The sequence below is a fragment of the Diadema setosum genome, chromosome 9, assembly GCF_964275005.1.
Source record: "Diadema setosum chromosome 9, eeDiaSeto1, whole genome shotgun sequence".
NCBI lineage: Eukaryota > Metazoa > Echinodermata > Echinoidea > Diadematoida > Diadematidae > Diadema > Diadema setosum.
Genome location: NC_092693.1, coordinates 12,190,472 through 12,209,916, shown reverse-complemented (window position 1 = coordinate 12,209,916; position 19,445 = coordinate 12,190,472). Strand labels below are relative to the sequence as shown.

The following is a 19,445-nucleotide window of genomic DNA, read 5'->3' as shown; positions in this document are numbered from 1 at the left end:
CAGCCTTGAAATAACTATATATTTTTTTCTTTGTGTTTTATCGTGTGACAGATCTGAGCGGAGGGCCCCTGGATGAGAAGTATCAGCTGGTTCAGTTCCATGCCCACTGGGGCAGCAAGGATGAAGTGGGAGCGGAGCACACCTTTGATGGCAAACAGTACTCAGCCGAGGTGAGTGAATTCCGACCGCACACAGAGCTACTGCAGGGTCCGATGTTATGCACTTGCCCGGGGCCACTAAAAATTAATGACGGACCACCAAATTTCCCCCCAAAAAGGTTACCTTTTTGGTGACCTCATCAGGCAGCCAGAATTCAAAATGAATCTTTATTTTTCCCCTTATTTCAGGCCACTACATTCCGCTGTTTTGGGCCATCAAAATTTTAGATTCAAAGTTTTAAGTGACCCAAATGGAGAGCAGAGAAAATGGTAATGTCAAGTCCTGTACTGTCTTTTCTGTATAGAGCTTTCAAATGAGTACTACTGGTACTCATTTCCAAATGTGATTCAGGAAATAGTTACATACTAATTGAAGTGTTTTGGGTTGTTGTTTTTTTTTTTTTGTTAGTCTAAATGCAAAATTAACTCTTATTTCTCCAAAGTCACTTTTCTTAAAACATAGCAGGACAAATCATGGTCTGGAGGTATTTCCCCACATGAGGTCATGACTAGATTTTCTAAGCCAGTTTGTAATCTGAATGGTTTAACCTCTAAACCATGATGTAGGAGGTGAAGCCTAGCTTGACCTCGGGTAGCCGTAAAGCCCCCAAATTAACCCATTGAAGACCAGCCCCGAGAATACACGGGCAGGTGTCTGTGGAAAATGCATGTTTGAGCAAAATCAGTCCATCCTCAACGGGTTAAGGGATTTTTAAAAATCTTCTTTGCTAGAATCAGGAATGATAGAGCTTAGTTTTTAAAGTGCTGTAAGTAAGTACATTAGTGAGTGCAGTTTCAAGTTTTTTTTCACATGTGGTGAATCTGGGGGTGCCCCCTTCCAGGCCCCTGGTGGTGGTGGTGGGGGGGGGGGGTGCACTAAATTGGACACCTAGAGGTCCCCTCACCAAAACTCTCCAAGTTTTCTGTGTTCATCTTGGCTGATAGTCTGCACGAATGTGTTGAAAGTGAACTTGCAGTACTCGGGTGAGCCAAGCTACTGACCCCCCCCCCCCCCCCCCCCCCCCCGTATTTATCTTGGCGTAATATCACGTGGTACTTTCAAGATGATTTACTGTAGTCATATGCTTCTCTGTAACCTTCAAATGGAGGTCTTGGTGTCAAGTGACATGTAAACACCAAATGAAAAAAAAAAATTAATACTACATACTTGCATACCTGTAATCTGGAGGATTGAAAGTGCACATGGTGCCATAAATCTGTATTTGTTTTCCTCTGTAGTTCACTGAACATTTTTGTGTGCAAGTGTGGGCAAATGCTGAAAGAAGACAGTTCAAAAATTGATGTATTACATTTAGTTCAGGTTATTGTTTTGTCTGTGTGTGTGGATTTGTTTGTATTCTGTACCATGCCTTACACAATGAGCTGAAAAGACAGCAAAAGAATAAACTGTGAAAAAGTAAGTGAAGAAAAAGAGATGATTTACAGGGTACTGGCTCCCAAGTGAGTCAAGTACCACAATCATGAAAAAGTAGTGTACATTGTAAAATGCTCTTCCTTCCATGTTCTGCTTCTTCCACTTTGTTAAAAGGCTGAAAAGTGTCTCCCTTTTTCCATGTCCATTTTGGACAAGAGTATGCCAGTTGGAGTTTAACAATACTCAGAAAAATATGAAAAAGGAAGTCAAAGAATGCATGATGAAGAAAGGTGGTCACTTCTCTTCTGCACAACATCTGTTTATATACAGGCCTCAACACTTACTTTTTTTTTTCCTGTGGTGGCTCATTCAGTCTGAAAATTTGGTGGCCCGAAAAGATCAGCGTATGTGGTGGCCCCAAAAAGGGTGCAATGTATGTGGTGGCCTGACACAAAAGCAAATGTAGTGAACCATTTTGAATGTTAGTTGCCTGATCAGACCACCAAAGATATTTAAACCTCTTTTTGAAATTTGGTGGCCCGACATCAGTTTTTAGTGACCCCGGGCCATCACTAATGTAGAGCCCTGGTTTATAATTATTATGTTCGAATTACATAAGAGCAGCGATCGAAAACCAAACCAACACAAAATTGTCTTGGTCTCTTTTCCTCAGGTCCATTTGGTACATTGGAACACGGAGAAATTCAAGTCAGTGGGTGATGCCATCAAAGAGGACAGGGGAATCGCCGTACTTGGATCCTTCCTGAAGGTGAGCCGTAGTAGTCTTGGCTTGGCCATATCCTCAAGAGCACAAGCACATGAGGGGGGGGGGTTCATAAAGCTGTTCTTAAAGTTACGAACGACGTAAGAATGATTGGTGATCAGTTCTGATGTGCCATACTTATTAGAATTTCCATAATTCAGCACAAGAACTGATCACCAGTCGTTCGCAAGTCGTTCCTAACTTTAAGAACAGATTTATGAAACACCCTTCTGATCTGATGTGTTGTTAATGGGGAAAATCCATTCCAATCTTACGTTCCTTTGTATGAAAACTAAAAAAAAATTAGAAAAATAAACAAATTGGGGGGAAAATTAGGCACACAAAAACAGTTATGAATTGTCAAAGTTTAGAGACAGATTGGCAACTCTTCATGACAGATGTTGAGCAGCCTTCTATTCCATTTGTACACACAAAGTCACAATTTTTTTTTTTCACAAAAAAAAATTGTTTTCAAATCTGTTCTTGGTATATGATAAAAGTAAAATGTTTATGCTTGTCCTCGGTGGATAACTTCTATCTGTGCCAAAATATTTGAAAAAAAAAGGTGAAAATTTGTGTGCAAAACAAATGGAGAATTGCTCAATGCCTGCATCACATAGACTCGCCAATTTGTCTTATCATCTAAACTTTATTAGTTCATAACTCTTCACTTGTTCAGTTCATTATCCCTGAGCATATTTTGCACTTCTTCTTTTTTTTTTCAGTGCTTTATCTTTCACCATAATTTTTCACCTCTTTCTCTTCTAGATTGGATCTCACCATGCTGGATTTGATAAGCTTATTCCATTCCTGCGCAAAGTACAGAAGAAGGTGAGTTTGTGTTAGTGCTGTCCAACTCTCCTGCTGTTAGCAGCCTTGATGACACAAGGCAGAGTATTGCTAGTCTGGTGATGTGTAATGTTAGGTGTACATCAGGTTTACCGCGGTCGCGGCGATCGTGCTTCAGGACACTGTGTACTGGACGGAAGGGACATGAGACAAAACGGTGGGGGGGGAGGGGGGAGGGGGAGGGGGGAGGGGGGAGGGGGGACATAAGATGGATCGACATGACCAGCCACATTTGCTGTGGACGCCAGACCAGATATTTATAGCCATCAAGAAACTAATGCCACAACAGTCATGATGTGCATGACAAACCGAGTAGGCTGCAGGAAAACAGGTTGAACAGCACATTACTCCATCGACAATGCGAAGAAAGAAGGCCAAAACTTGAGTATCGAGAAAGAAATGGCCACATCCCCTAATGCTCCATGCAGAGGGGACTGCTGCAGCAGCCAGGAATCGTTAATGTAAAGCCTGAGCATAAGCCTGGGGAAATCAGAGCTGAATGGCGTGCTTTTATCAGCATAATTGTTGTCATTAGCATTTCTAGAATTTGTATTGTCATGCAGCTGCTGCAACTGTAGCGTTATGAGGATGATGCGAGTGTAGTCCGCACATCAGACTCGGCATGCCAATGGAAAGTAGACGTGACGTGTCACGGTAATGAGAGTGCATACAAATATCATTGCGGGGAGGGCAAAAGCTGTGTGCATTGACAACAATAATGGGGAAAAAGTAAAGCCAGCTCATTTGATCTGTGCAAGAAATGGTGGGTAATATTTTTGCTTTTCCTGCATATATATAATTCATTATAAATTTGTGCCAATAAAAAAAAATACTAAATAATGTAAAGGGAGTGTACACATCTTAACTGAACAACTGTAAAAATTGAATCATTCAACAAAATGGCAGGTTTCTATTTGGTATGCCAGAGTACCAAAAACAGCACCGCATCACAAGATTGTGAATTGCAATGAAATTGTCATATATTCATAACCACTACATCCTACTGGTATCTTTTCAGCAATAAAGATCCCCAGTATGAGATGTGAAATTGGGCACTTTGCCTTAGCCTGTGCCATTTCAAAAGAGTAGCAGAAATGAAAGAAACAAAATGTAGCATGAACAGTATTTTACTTCATCAAGAGTGTAGTGGAAGGTAACAAATTTGCAATTTTGCTTTCACCAAGGAGGATATGTTTATGTTGCTATTGGTTTGTTTGCAAAATAACTCAAAAAGTTTTGGATGGATTTGAATGAAAAGTTTATTATTACACAAGGGGCAGATGATTAAATTTGGTAGCGATCTGGGGATTTTAATGAATTTTTAAAGGTTTTTTTTTTTTTGTCTTTTGGGAAATAGGGTCAATAAACCTTGGAGTTCAAGCTGCGCGTATTTGAGGTTTGCATGCTCACACTATTAAAGCAAGTGCTCTGCTTGAGGTGCCGCGCAGCATGCAGGAAGCTGATGAGGTATGTAAACACGAGGCTTCTTCATCATTGGAAAATTGGGCAGTTATCAGCATGTGTGAATAGGTGGAAATGAGCTGCTTAGCGCAGGTCTGCACTCTCTGAGTGCATCTCTAGTCTGAAAACGCCATGCCTCTGTTGAATAGCTTTACATATTGTACATGCATAGCTCTCAACTATTTATTGTATCCTACTTCTAATACCTAGCTTGCTCTTTACTCCTTGAGGTTCTTGTATCATAATAATGATGATAATAATAATAATAATAATAATAATAATAATAATAATAATAATAATAATAATATAATAATAAAAATAATAATAATGATAATAATAATAATAATAATAATGATGATGATGATAATAATAATAATAATAATGATAATAATAATAATAATAATAATGATAATAATAATAATAATGATAATAATAATAATAATGATAATAATAATGATAATAATAATGATAATAATAATAATAATGATAATAATAATAATAATAATAATAATGATAATAATAATGATAATAATAATAAGGTCTTATTTACCCAGGGTAGCCTCTTCAGTGTTGACACTGCTCTACCAGAGGACCCTGCCATTATTATTACCCTAGCGTTGCCAGGTACCCATTTATACACCTGGGTCGAGAGGGACACAGTGGGTAAAAACATCTTGTCCAAGGGCGTAAGCACTGGGGGGGGGGGGGGGATTCGAACTCGGGTCCTCCGATCGGGAGTCGGGAGTCTTATCCACTATGCCACAGCGCCCCCACACAATCAAAGCATTTTCAATAGGTTTATTGTACGAAGGTGATGGTGGAAAACTTGACTGCCAATTTGCTACATATTCCTGGGAGTTGCCTTAAAGGACAAGTTCACCTTCATTAACATAAGGATTGAGAGAATGTAGCAATATTAGTAGAACACATCATTGAAAGTTTGAGGAAAATCGGACAATCCGTTCAAAAGTTATGAATTTTTGAAGTTTTTGTGCAGTCACCGCTGGATGAGAAGACTACTGCAGTGTATGATGTCACATGCATACAACAATATAAGGAAAATATAAAAAAGAGAATTTCACAAAATTTCATCTTTTGAAAAAGGTACACATTCCCTTGTCTCGTTACTGAAATATGTTATGGGTAATATTATTCCCATTGCCTTTAGAAAGAGACAAGTCAAGTGCTCTTTTATTATGTGAAAAAAATGAAAATATGTTGAATTTTCTTTACATTTTCTTTATACTGTTGTACTCATATGACATCACGAGCCTTAGTAGTCTCCTCATCCAGCAGTTCCAAGACAAAATTTTAAAAATTCATAACTTTTGCATCGAATGTCCAATTTTCCTCAAACTTTCACTGATGTGTTCTACTAATATTGCTGCATTCTCTCAATCCTTATGTCAATGAAGGTGAACTTGTCCTTTAAAAAAAATGAATAAAAAAAAAATGGAAGAAAGCAGAGACTGACTTTTTGACCCAGCGCATTGGCTTATCATATAGGAAATCGCGGGAATTTCTCTCAGATATCATTTCATCTACCCAAGAGGTCAGGGTGAGTTCAACAAACAATGTCACACAGTTATGAGAGAATCTGTGACCCCAGAAGGATCTGCAAAATAAGAAAGATCTTTTATCCTGTTATTTTTTTGTTGTTGTTGTTTCTTTTGCTGCATTGAGAAGTCTCCCTTTTCGTACCCATCAGTTGAACTGAGAATGACCTACAGTATGCGAAGGGATTTGGCTGTTGCTGCACAGCGGCGCCTGCAGAAAGATGGCCCTTTGTCGCGAGATATTTCAGCTAATCAGCCATTCACAGAAAAATTGACAATTAATGATGATCAATTGCTCTAGAGGTCTATGTAGTGTCATGCCAGGCAGTATTAAAACTTGTCAATGCTGTTGTTATCAATGAAGCCATCCCAGGGGGTGGGGGGGGGGGGGGGAGAAGGTGTAGCACATTGTTTGTATATATTTCATTTTTCTCTGCTTGCCATTCGCTGTCGTCTCAGGTACTTACATAAAACTTTACTGTCCAGCCCATAAAAAGATCAATAGCCCTAGCATACAAGTAGGACAGTGGATTGATAATAATGCAAAATTAGTGAAAGCAGATGGCTGCTACCTTTAGTGGTAGGTTTAATAACATGGGAATCTTGATTTTGACTGCCTTCCTACTCTTTCCCCACCCCCTCCCCCATAAACAAAATGAAAGAAGAAAGATATAAACCATATTGGCGCTGACTTGGCAATAATAGCAGCAATACAACTGAAAGCAGCAAGGCAACAAAATGTGTAACTCTGGTAACAGCACGAGGGGGAGAGGGGACGTTTAACAAAATAAAGAGAACATGGAAATCTCGGCTTAGACTGCCTACCTACACCCCCCCCCCCCCCCCCCCCACCCTGAAGAAAAGAAGGAAAAATGAAAGTATAGAGATGCTGACTTGGCAAAAAATAGCAGCAGTAAGACTGAAAGCAGCAAGGCAACAAAAATTTGTAACCGTGGTAACAGCACGGAGGGGGAGACGGGATGTTAAAAACACAAAATAAAGAGAACAATAGCCTTTGCAATATTGAGTAATTTTGCCAGTCCATATTTTATTGAGCTGAACATGCTGTGGAGAGGTAGTGATTTTAGATTGATGGACGCTGCTACACTTTAGTTGATGAAAGTGACATGTATACTGAGGCTACCAGGGGGATCATGTGTCATACACCAAGAACAAAGATAGATTTCATAGCACGACACCTGGAACAAAGATAGATTTCATAGCATAACATGGTTTGTTGTCAAATGTCTGTGCCAGCTGTATGAAGTGGAAGTATACCAGTAACCATGAAAAATCTGGCATGTCTGATACGAGTCCAGCTTACGGTCAAGAGGAGCTCCTCAAAGTTTTTTTTTTTGTCCTCGATTCTTTATCTTTTGCTTTGATGAATCTGATGCAACTGTAGTAAAGTGACTCTAGTGTTGACCATAAACAATGGAATATAAACTAACAGCATTGGATGTAGAAGTGTAAGTGATAGCATTGGGTATGTGTGCTGGAGTGACTCTAAAAAGGGTCACAGTTGGTCCGATTATCTATCTGAGAGTTCTTGAACCTTGCACCAAGCTTGCTTGTTAGTTATATTTCCATGCGGCTTTTGTCTCTCGATAATAGCTGCAAAAGAACATCAGACATTTTTTTTTTTTTTTCTTAGGATCGCATTAATTCTCCTCCAGACGAAATTAAAGGGATACACTGCCATGTCTGCCCTGTTAGTCAGACATGGGATGAAGAACTGGCATGATCCATTTGTTCTCTCCCTTTAATCTTTCTGCGGGGAAATTAGAAGCTGGACCCCAAGAAACGTGTAAACCTGTGTTCTCTGTAAAGTTGTTATTTTGTTTTTATTCGTGTATTTGAACATTTTGTGCCATTGCACAAAATAGAGGATATACAATGACAACATCATACAAATTCAACCTTGGAAGTCATGTTTATTTTGTATCTGTATATTGTGTATCATATTTACCTGTATTGATTTCTTTCATATTCTTGTGTTTGGCTGTCTTTCTCTTTGTGGATATATACTTTTTTCCACAAACTGCCATAAAAATGATATGTTAATTGCAATCAAAGTATATCAGTGTGTTTTTAATTGTGTTGATACACAGAATTTGTTTTTGAAACACCTTTAATCTTGTTTGTTTGGAAGATATGGAATATTATATAGTCTGAGATTTGAAAAGAAAAAACTCTGCTTTTCTAGTTTAGACAGTCTTTAGTCATGTTGTCACAGTAGTTGTAATGCTTGCTGTCCTTGACTCTTTGCTTTCAGGGCTCGCAGACGACAATCGAAGGAGGTTTTGACCCAAGCTGCCTGCTCCCAGGTAGGTCCCGTCCATGGACAGACATTTAAACAAAGTGTGTACCTCTCTGAGAGGTCATTTTTGATCAAAATTTAGAAGCATTTCCAGTTCCTAGTCTGTGCGGGACTAAGGTCATTCCCATTACCACTAAACACTTTTATATCATGCCTGTCATCTGATACAAAAGTTTTCGTTCTGTGATGAATTCGGTCGGAATGACAGTTCTCAGTATGCAAGCATAGTGAGACAAGACTGGCAGATTTGCCACCTTTCTAATATTTAAAAAGTTGATGCATTTTTGCTTCATTTCCATGGAAGTAAGAAGTGGGCAACCTGTGACAGTATGGCAGTAATGTTTCTGTTATTCTAGAATTTTTCATGGACTTTGTATGTAACAGTTCAGCCAGATTCCTGTACCTGGTGTTGCATGTCATACTTAGATATGATGAGTTTCTAAAAGGGAGAAGGTTTAGTCCTGTTGTAAAGAAGGGTTAAACCAAATAATGTTTGAATATAATTCAGAAAGTAGTCTCACCTACATGTGTATACATGTGTGTGTAAGTAACTTGCTATTAGCTCAGAGAGGAGGATCCTTAGCCATTTGGAAAACAAAATATATTTGTGGACTGTTTGCAAAGTCCTAAAATTGTGGTATTCCGTGATATATTCATTCAAGCCCTAAACTATGACATATCTTTGGATCAGGTTTGTACAAAACTCAATTTCACTGTAGCAAGATTGAAGTTTGAATCTGTGTAATCTGCGGAAACAAATGATTTGAAGGTATGCTCCCATTTTGTTTGATGGTCAAAAACAGGTAGTTCTCCAAGTTGAAGAGTAAGATTCAAAGCTTCTTAAAACTAATCCAAGATCATAATACACCAACAAGTAAACATTATCAGTGATATGTAATGTTGCAGCAGTTTGAATGTGCATGTTTGATGTGTCTTGGTTTGCTATGCTTTAATTCGCTGTAATGTAGAGCAGTACACACTTGAGTACATATATTGTACAGTACATTTGCTGAGATATGTTGGACTCCTGGTGGCTAAAAAGATTCATCTTTAGTTGAGTATAAAAAACATACTTGCACAAAGTTTCAGCTCATGTAGGTCCAAGATGGTGTTTGTGACTCGAGAAATATACACATTTGAGGCAAAGCATCAAATATAAGAATGTTTATGAGGGTTGGAATTGAGAAGCTGTTTGTTATCCTTGCAAGCAGTAATTAGTCAAGGATGACATAACTTAATTTTGACTGGTATGAATTTTGGTGTCAACGATAGTTGCTTTTAATCTTACCCTCTTCTGAGATATTAAAGTTGCTGGTATATGAATTTAGGGTTAACAGAATGTAGGGTAGTTGGCATATGTAATAGTAGAGGGCTGGTAATTACGTCAGTGGCATTCCAGGTATTTACAATTTACCAGGCAAATCTATGCAAAGCTTGAATATAAACATTGTATCAGCTACTCACAGTTAAAAAAGTAATATGTGTTCAGACATTTTGTTTGGAAAAAAAAGACTTTTGCCATGAGAAAAATGAGATGAAGTATATGTCTCAAGGCAGATATGTCATGAAAGTGTGGAAGCAAATGTATGATTTCTTAAACATTTTAGTAGGATGCATTACCAGGCAGTCAAGCCATGGGCAGCATCGTGCCATAATACTGTAGCATTGATTTGTGTGGAGGTAGACAGTCTGTGCAAATTCATCACAAAATTTACACCAAGTGTGTCCAGCAAATTTGCCGCCGTGAATATCTTTCAACTGCTTAGAGTAGAACTGGAGAGGTGTGTAGGGGATAAGTGTAACTGTGCAGTGTGTGTGCAAATGGGCAATTGTGTGGGTAAATGCATAGAGCTCTGTCAGCATACAGAAATAATGGATGCTGAAGAGAGTGATAAAAGTGGTTACTGTTGTGTTTTTTTTTTCCTTTTATACAGATAACAAGGAAGACTACTACACCTACGAGGGCTCCCTGACCACTCCGCCATGCTATGAGAGTGTCACCTTTATCCTCTTCAACGACGCTGTGGAGGTCTCTCCTGAACAGGTAAAGAGTTTGTGATTCTCCTCTTCATCGGATAAAGCAAAATGAAATATTTCCCGTGCCTCCTCACTTGCTACATAACAAGGAATAGTCTTGAAGTCATGAGTTAAAATATCCAATTATAGATTCTTTTTATTTCTTAAGCAACTTTAATCACAAATATTTCAATTTAACAAGAATGGAGATGATTCATTTTGCGATCACACTTGTCATATATTCACTGGAAACTATTTTCTCTGACCATGTTGCATATGATGAGTAGAATAAAAGAGGATGAGACCAAAAATAAAAACTAAGATGAAATGAAAAAGAAATGAAGTGAAATGAAATGAAATGAAATGAAATGAAATGAAATGAAATGAAATGAAATGAAGAGAACGGTGAAAATTGCAAGTGAGACCATTGTCCCTGACTGAAGAAGGAGTCAACATAGATGAATTAAATATGCAGATACCTATGTTCCTTCATAGTGGAAGCTCAACTGAAGTTTATTTATGTATTTTTGTTTTTGAGTTATTTTTGTTATTTGTGTACTTGAAGGAAACCAAAACCCATATATAAATGTGGATTGAGTGAAAGCATGCAATATTAGTAGAACACATCAGTGAAAGTTTGTGGAAAATTGGACAATCTGTTCAAAATTTATGAATTACTGGATAAGAAGAACACTGCAGTTCGTGACGTTGTTAATATGTGTTCATTGATTTTATGTCTATAGTTTAGAGTAACATATTGAGAATTATCTGCAGAAAGTGTAGAAATAAAGTCCTTTCAAGAATAAGGAAGAAAACCAACCATCCAACTCTCAAATAATTCGAGCAACACCTCATCTTTCTGTTCATCCCTGCTTAGCTTCAAGCCCTGCGGGACCTGCTGACTCACTCCGAAGAAAAAGCCCCATGCGACGGACACGATCACATTGTGGACAACTACCGCCCCGTCTGCCCAACTAACGGCCGCGTTGTCAGGCTTCGTTCTCTGCCTAGAAACGTGATCTTGCGCAGAGTCCCTCCCTTCTATTTCCTTTTTTCCTGTGTTTGGGGTTTTAAGTTGGAACGAATTGTAACATACATCTCAACAACAGGGTTAGAATTATATAGCTTCTTACGTAATAATAATCATAAGCAGTAATGTATATGTCCTCCCTTGCCTTATTTGTAGTAAAACCATGCTATTAGTGCCTCATTAAAAGATCAATAGGTATTAACTGGTCTCTCTTCGATCAATTCCTCACAAAATTTCAAAAATGCAGTCTGTGATAGCAATACAAAAGTTGATCTGAAGTTTCCCTTGTTCATTCTTGTGCATTGCTTTTAAATGGCAGAACTTGAGTTCTTCTTACTTGCATTCACTAGTGTAAGTTACACCAATTCATATTTCATAGATTGAAGTGGACTTGAGCTTGCTAGTTTGGTCTTTTAATCTTGTAATGTGGTATTGTCTGAGTGGCTTGAAATATCATATCTGCTATAGCTTTCAATGATCATAACGAACAGTTTATTCCTCACTGGTGTTATGCAACTTAATCTATTAAGTATAAAAAAAATATATGTATATATATAAGTGATGATAATGATAGAATAAAAGGTTAGTCCGTAGAATAATTCCTCTGTGAAAAGTATCACAATCAAACTGGGATTTTTTTTACCCTTTCAAAATGGCCCCTGAATCATTAAAATAAATTAAATTAAGAGAGTAGAACATGGTGTTTATCTTTTGCATGTATATCACTCATTGATTCCAACCCAAAATGAGCATATTGATGCAGAAATATTTACAAAATAACCTTGTGAAAGAATGACTTGTGGAATGTCCATATGCAAGAAGAGTAGGCTCAATAACCTTTGCATTTTGACTGTACAACTTGTAAACAATGGTCGCATCAAAATGGGGAAAAAATGTCTTCCTAGGGGCTATCAACTATGGTATTGCAGATTATGCATGGTATATTTTGTAGTCCTCGTGTTTAGAAAACAAACAAACAAGCAAACAAACCAAAACAAAGCTTCAGGTTTAGTGTACATGTGTTTATATATTTCTGGTGTGAAATAGAAGCCAAACAAGTACATGTATTGTCTACATGTAGGAAATGTCATGGTATACATATAATCTAGGGAGCTTGTAAAGTCAAGGCGATACCATCTTAGAAGATACAGAGTTTAACATATTTATTCTTCAAGGTAGGTAACAGACAAGATATATATTTTACAAGAAAAACAAAACGACAAAAACAAATGAGAATTTTAACATACAGTGAAAATGAAATGCACACCTGTATGTAGCAGTGTCAATACCGCATGTGTACATAACAGAGTTTATTGAAGTCAGAATCAACAAGCAGATACAGAGTTATTTATCAGATATCAATATTTAATTGATGATTATTCTTTTCTGCAAACAAAAAGGAGAAAGCAATGCATCTTATTCAGGAAAGTCATTCATGTTATATATTTTTGGTCAGCTTTGTGTTGGTTTAGAATTGCTGTTGTGTTCAATGAATTAAGCTGCATCTGCATTTGGAAAATTAATAAACAAGGTGTAGTTGCATACATGTCGAAATGATCTGTGGACAAGAGTTTTGATTTGTCTTGTGCTGACTGGTTGCTGAGAATCTTTTGTGTTTTAGAAATTCATCTATGACCCATCACCCTGAAAGTTGGGTAGAGCTGCAAAATATTGATTTTTCTGTTTGGGGAATATTTTCATAATCCATCTGACAATACTTTTCTTGTGCTGCGTGATTTGTTCAACCAGGGAGTTGTTGTTGAAGGAGTAGCAACTCTTCATAATCCATGCAGACTATATATATATATGTGTATATATATATATATATATATATATATATATATATATATATATATATATGTATATATATATATTTATATATGAAGAGTTTGTTCGCAAAAACCGATAAGTCCATTTTCGAAGATTTTGAAGTACGGTCTCTGTCATTAAGTACAAAATAATACCTTTTAAATGATATATTGTTCGCTACATATAAAGGTACATTTTTGAAGTTATGGTCAAAAGAAGCAAAAATTTTCTTATTATTCTCTCTATTTTTCTTGACCTTTAATCGCAAATATCTCCATTTGGAAAATATGGACTTATCGGTTTTTGCGAACAAACTCTTCATATATATATATATATATATATATATACGTTTATTTATTTATATATATATATATATATACATATATACAGTATGTGTGTCATTTAGTGTGTGTGAGATGATGCAATTAATACACCATGACCCAAATTTGCAAAGGTAGTTTGAAGTCACATCCAAGGTTTCAATTTAGTCTGTGGACTTATAAACAATTGCAAAATAGGTGTACCTTTCACATTCACATGTGCATCAGCACTCATCCATTATTGGGTGTCTGTTGGTGTATTCTATCTGTCACGCACATTTATGCAGATAGAATTTGCATAACCCATGGGCTGTGCATTTGGACCAGTGGGTTGATTTACAATGCCATGATGAATGTAAACGCACACACAAATCCCCCAAAAGTTAAATGAATTTGATAATTTGTTGATCATTGAACTATTAAGTGTGGAGTTGGAGGTTGTCTTGCTCCTACATGTAGATAACTTTTCCAGTGTGGCTTGCATGATATTCTTTTAACCAATGCGAAAGGTTCAATGAATTTCACACTTTTGAGGGTTCAGATCAGCTTTTTGTATTAAAAATGTTACATTATGACACATCTGCTGAGATAATTATGGCCCATTCCTTCTTAGCATCACATGAAATGTCACTCTCAGCTTGGACTCTGGCCTTCAGCTGCTGTCCATGCCAGCAGCAAATTAAGAATTTATGCACAGTTGGCCTTTATAGATTCATGTGACCAATATAACTTTACAGTACTGGCTGGATGCCATGCATAAACCTTTCTTTCTGTGCCAATGTCTTTGGACAGTGAGTACAACACAATCAGATTTTTTGTTTATGATTGTGTTGTTGTTAATGTTGTTGTTGTCTTGCTAATCAACATTTTAAGCGCAAAGAGGCTTAACAATGGCTATCAAATTTCAGACATCAAGACACTGTCATTCAACATGTAATTCCACACATTACATGGCATGCCACTTGTTTATGAGCCACAGTACAAATGCTGATGTACAGTATGTCCCCCCCAAAAAAAATTACAACGGGGCCCTCCGCAATGATATCTTTAAAAATAGTGAATCAATCTAAATACAAATTCAGGGTATGAAACTATAACTCATTGCCCACATCTTACAGAAGACCCCATTCGATTTGCTTCAGTGGTCAAAGAGAAATACGGAATTTTGTAGAGGATGTCGGGAATCTCTTCTGTCCAAGTTCTGTCTATTGTTCACACACAAGATCATCGAAATGCTAAACTCGGAAGAATCTGATTCATGACATGCTTTACAACAATCCACATTTCTCTGTGACCGCTTAACCAAATCGAATGGGGATTTCTGCAAAATAGAGCTAAAATGTTATATTTCAAGACCCTGAAGTAGCATTTGAAAAATTTAATTATATTGGGCATTATCAATGCGAAAATCTTATTGTAATTTTTTTGGGGACATACTGCAGTAAGTCGCCCCAAAAATTACAATCAGATTTTCGAATTGATAACACCTATTATGATCAACCTGTGTACGTGCTACTTCAGAGTCTTAAGGTATAACATCTTAGCTCTATTTTGCAGAAAACCCTATTCAATTTGGTTAAGCGGTCACAGAGAAATGGGGATTGTTGTAAAGCATGTCATGAATCGGATTCTTCCGAGTTTAGCATTTCGATGATCTTGTGTGTGAACAATAGACAGAACTTGGACAGAAGAGATTCCCGACATCCTCTACAAAATTCCGTATTTCTCTTTGACCACTGAAGCAAATCGAATGGGGTTTTCTGTAAGATGTGGCCAATGAGTTATAGTCTCACACCATGAATTTTTATTAAGATTCACTCCCTGTTTTTAAAGATATCATTGCCGAATGCGGAAGGCTGCGTTGTAATTTTTTTGGGGACATACTGTATGCAAATGCCTCTTGAGTCTTTAACCCGTTGAGGACAAGCTGATTTTACTATAAAAGACATTTCCCATAGACACCTACCTGAGTCTACTTGGGACTACTAGTAGTCTTCAACTGGTTGAGGACATGCCAAGGGTACTCTTTTCGGTTAAAAAGTTCGTTGGAGAATGCCTTGTGGTCGTGATTTAAAAGTAGTTTATTCCTTTTGCAAATGTCACAAAATTTTGCATAGTTGAACCAGGGATTTCTCCCGACATCATATATGAAATATTGCAAAAATGCTCCTCAGCGTGTTAGAGAAGAAATGAAAGACTAGCCCCATGTCACTGTAGAATATGCTCCCCTTTTGCACCAAGAATAATGTTTGGCATTTTTTTCAGGGTGCAGATGAATTCACTGGAAATCAATAGTAGGCCTATTTATCCTCTTCCATCATGAAGAATTAAGATTCCAGCTTTACCAATCTTTACAATATACCAGCTTATGAAAGGAATCTAATTTTCAGGGTTGCACAAGGGACACCCAAAACTTTATAGCATGATTATCATGATATTCTGTGTCTATCCTCTCACAGCAAGAGATTGCGATTGGTTGCCATGTTTTTCAATGATTGCATAAATCCACAACGTTTTATTCTGTAACTTGCTTGGTGAGACTTTAGATCTTTCTATAATGATGATGTTCATCCGGTTTCAAAGAGGGGTGTCACATTGCTTTATTTTCTGTGAATATTAAAAGTAATTGCGTGACTTTGTTTGGTTTGTTTGTTTTCTTATGAGACATTCAAACAAGTTTGCATTAAATGGTAAAAATTGTGTAAAATAACTATTTAGTTTACCAGGAGATTACTCACTTGCTTGTATGTTTTCTGATCAGCAGAAAATATTTATCTTCCAGTCTAGACTATTATTTCTTGTCATTTTTAGCACACACACATGGAAACACATACATCATACATGCACCCATGCATCAGATATATGAAAGAATTTTTGTCTTAAATGATTACTATGATAATATGTCAATATATACAGTGCACTCTCATTATAACAAACATGATTATAATGGAATTCCGGATACAGCAAAGTAAAAATGCAGGCCGCAACATTTTCCACTCTATGCTTTTTATCATTCATTTGTTTGGTTATAACAAGATTTTAATATAACACAAAAAAACTGCCTGTCCCAAGGACTTCATTATAACATTAGTTTACTGTATTTAATACACTACAACAAACCATCAGTTATATTACTATTATTATTATTATTATTATTATTATCATTATTATTATTATTATTATTATCATTATTATTATTATTCGGCAATTCAACAAACAATAGAAGCAGGCATAGAATACAAACAGAAAATTGTATTACATGATATGAAGATTGGCCTCATCACAACGGAATAACCAAAGGACAGAATTCTTATAAAGTTTATTCCATATACATCAATGGCAAAGTAAACCTCTAGAAAATACCTGTAAATCTTTGTTATTAAGGGGTATGTTGGAATGCTGGTAAATAGCAGTGGAATACACTGCCTCTTCAATTCTATTCTGTTCAATGCTGCAACACAGTAACAATTGAGGATCATGCAGCTGCATGGGGTCAAATCCTGTGGCAAATGAAATTCTATCCAGGAAGCGCTGAGCCTAAAGAAATTCAGTTAAACCGTGCCCTCGACATGTCACTTGGCCTATTAATATGAAGATATGATAGCCTGTTGACCCTTTCTGGGTACAGTAACTGTTATACAGTGTACATGCAGGCTTTGTGAGGTTATTGCTCCATTGTCGATTTATGAGGGCGATGTGAAGATGCATCGGCACCGAAGTTTCATCTTGGTAGGAAGTGATGGCACTCATTTTGACATGATTTATGCTTTATTATTTGTCTAGAAAATAAAAATGGTTCTAATTAGGCGAATTGACAGCATTTATACACATGACATTTTATTTTTCTCTTGACAATCAAAATAATGTTGGATCAATGATATTATGTACCAACGTTAATCTCATTTTCAGCAAAAGATTTAATAGTACTCGTTAGTTTTCTGTGTGTGCTTACGATCACCAAAAACAAAAACAAAACAAAACAAAACAAAAAATAGTTTTGTTTTTTTTAAAACTATGTGTATACAGATGGATAGATAGACTCCCCCCCCCCCCCCCCCCCATCTAGGCAAAGTCGTCGAAACACGCGACTCGATGATAAAGGTAAAAGCGTGTAGATGAAAAAGGCCTACGAGGACAAGAATTAAGAGAGGGCGCTTTTGCACATTTTTCCGAGGGAAGATTCATTCCCACAACTATCTTGAGCACGTATAATATACAATATATACCATGACGAAAAGAAAGCTAGCTAGTATTCCCTCTCTAAAAAAAAATCGAGCGAAAATGTTTACTCTTGAAGGAGTGAATAACAGAAAAGAATGAATTTAAAGTGAAATAGGAGTGAATTTTGAGTGAAAATGTTCATTTTCACTCATTTAAGAGTGACCTCAGGGATCACTCGAAGATTTTGGAGTGATCCCTGAGGTCACTCCAAAATTAGTTGTTTTTTTTTTTTGGTTTTTTTTTTGGTTTTTTTTTAGAGAGAGAGAGAGAGCAATGTAGGAAATGCGTGAGAAAAATGTTTATTCGTGGACAGCTCTGTAGACCTTCATTTGAACAAAACAAAAAAAAAAAATGCAGGAGTTCTCACAGCGTTATTTTGAAAGTCCATCGCTTCACGTGCTCCTACCGCCTGTTGTATGTTCTGGTCACGTACTCTTAAAATAGACTCTGACATGCTCTATTAGTTACATGTACTGTTAAGATGGTGAAGAAAAACATTCTGAAATATTGTGACATTCACTCAAATGGCATCAGAATTAATCCAATTCGATAGCATGCAGGTTTGATGTCCCACTTTCTAACGCAGTCACTCTGTTTAATTCCGATAATGTGGTCCTTCTTACATATTTAAGTTCTCTTGATCACCAACCATTTTTGCTCCCACAAAAGAAGAAGAAGAAGAAGAAGAAGAAGAAGAAGAAGAAGAAGAAGGAGAAGAAAAGATAGGACTGCTATTGTCGTGTAATTTTAAAGTCCCAGAGAGCCGGAGAAGAAAACGAACTAAGATCATTAAGACCCGACGAAAAAGAAGACATTGGTATAATAACAAAACCCCCAACGCCCCCCCCCCCCAAAAAAAAAAAGTATATAGCAAGCAAGGCTAACATGCGAGGGGATGAGGAGGAGGAGAAGAAGAAGAAAAAAGAAGAAGAAGAAGAAGAAGAAGAAGAAGCCTCAAAGCGGAAGAAGAAGGACAAGAAGAAAGTAGGAAAAACTCAAGAGAGAAAAGCATAGCTCCACATCGTCATCAAGCAGCCCAACAGAAAACTTCACAAAGTTCATCCGATCGCGAATGAACTGTGACAATCAAGCAGTCCGGCCATCACCAAACGATCAACTATTATTATTGAAAATGTTCAGCAAAAAGATGCTCTCCTTCGCACAAGAGAGCGTGCACCTAATTCCTTGTGGATTTTAAAATAGCAGATGTCGAAGAGCTCCAACCTCACTAGTGAACATATTCTCTGTGGTCGGGTGCTGTTCGTTATTCCGAAGGTTCGCTATTCCGAAGGTTCGTTATTCCGAAGGGTCGTTAATCCGAAACACGCAAATTCCCTATACCTAGAGGTTCGTTAATCCAAAAATGAAAAAGGGTTCGTTAATCCGAAAATTTGTGGCGTTATTCCGAAGGTTCGTTACTCCGAAGATGGGTTAATCCGAAAATGAAATTCGGAACAATGAACCTTCGGAATAACGAATCTTAGGAATAAAGAGCCTTCGGAATAACCAACCTTCGGGATAACGAGCTGTAACCATTCTGGTCATCACCCCGACCAATCAAACAGAA

The 19,445-nt window shown here is 37.2% G+C and overlaps 1 protein-coding gene across 1 annotated transcript in view; it reads left to right on the top strand.

Annotated features, from left to right (window-relative positions):
• LOC140232509 (carbonic anhydrase-like) overlaps positions 1-13,076 on the top strand; it is a 51,093-nt gene extending 38,017 nt beyond the window's left edge. The window contains exons 3-8 of the mRNA XM_072312604.1: positions 52-170; positions 2,207-2,302; positions 3,065-3,127; positions 8,438-8,489; positions 10,417-10,526; positions 11,376-13,076. Of these exons, the coding sequence (XP_072168705.1) occupies positions 52-170; positions 2,207-2,302; positions 3,065-3,127; positions 8,438-8,489; positions 10,417-10,526; positions 11,376-11,654 (719 nt within the window). The 3' untranslated portion in view covers positions 11,655-13,076. The remainder of the gene's footprint in view (positions 1-51; positions 171-2,206; positions 2,303-3,064; positions 3,128-8,437; positions 8,490-10,416; positions 10,527-11,375) is intronic.
• The last annotated feature ends 6,369 nt before the right edge of the window (positions 13,077-19,445 follow it).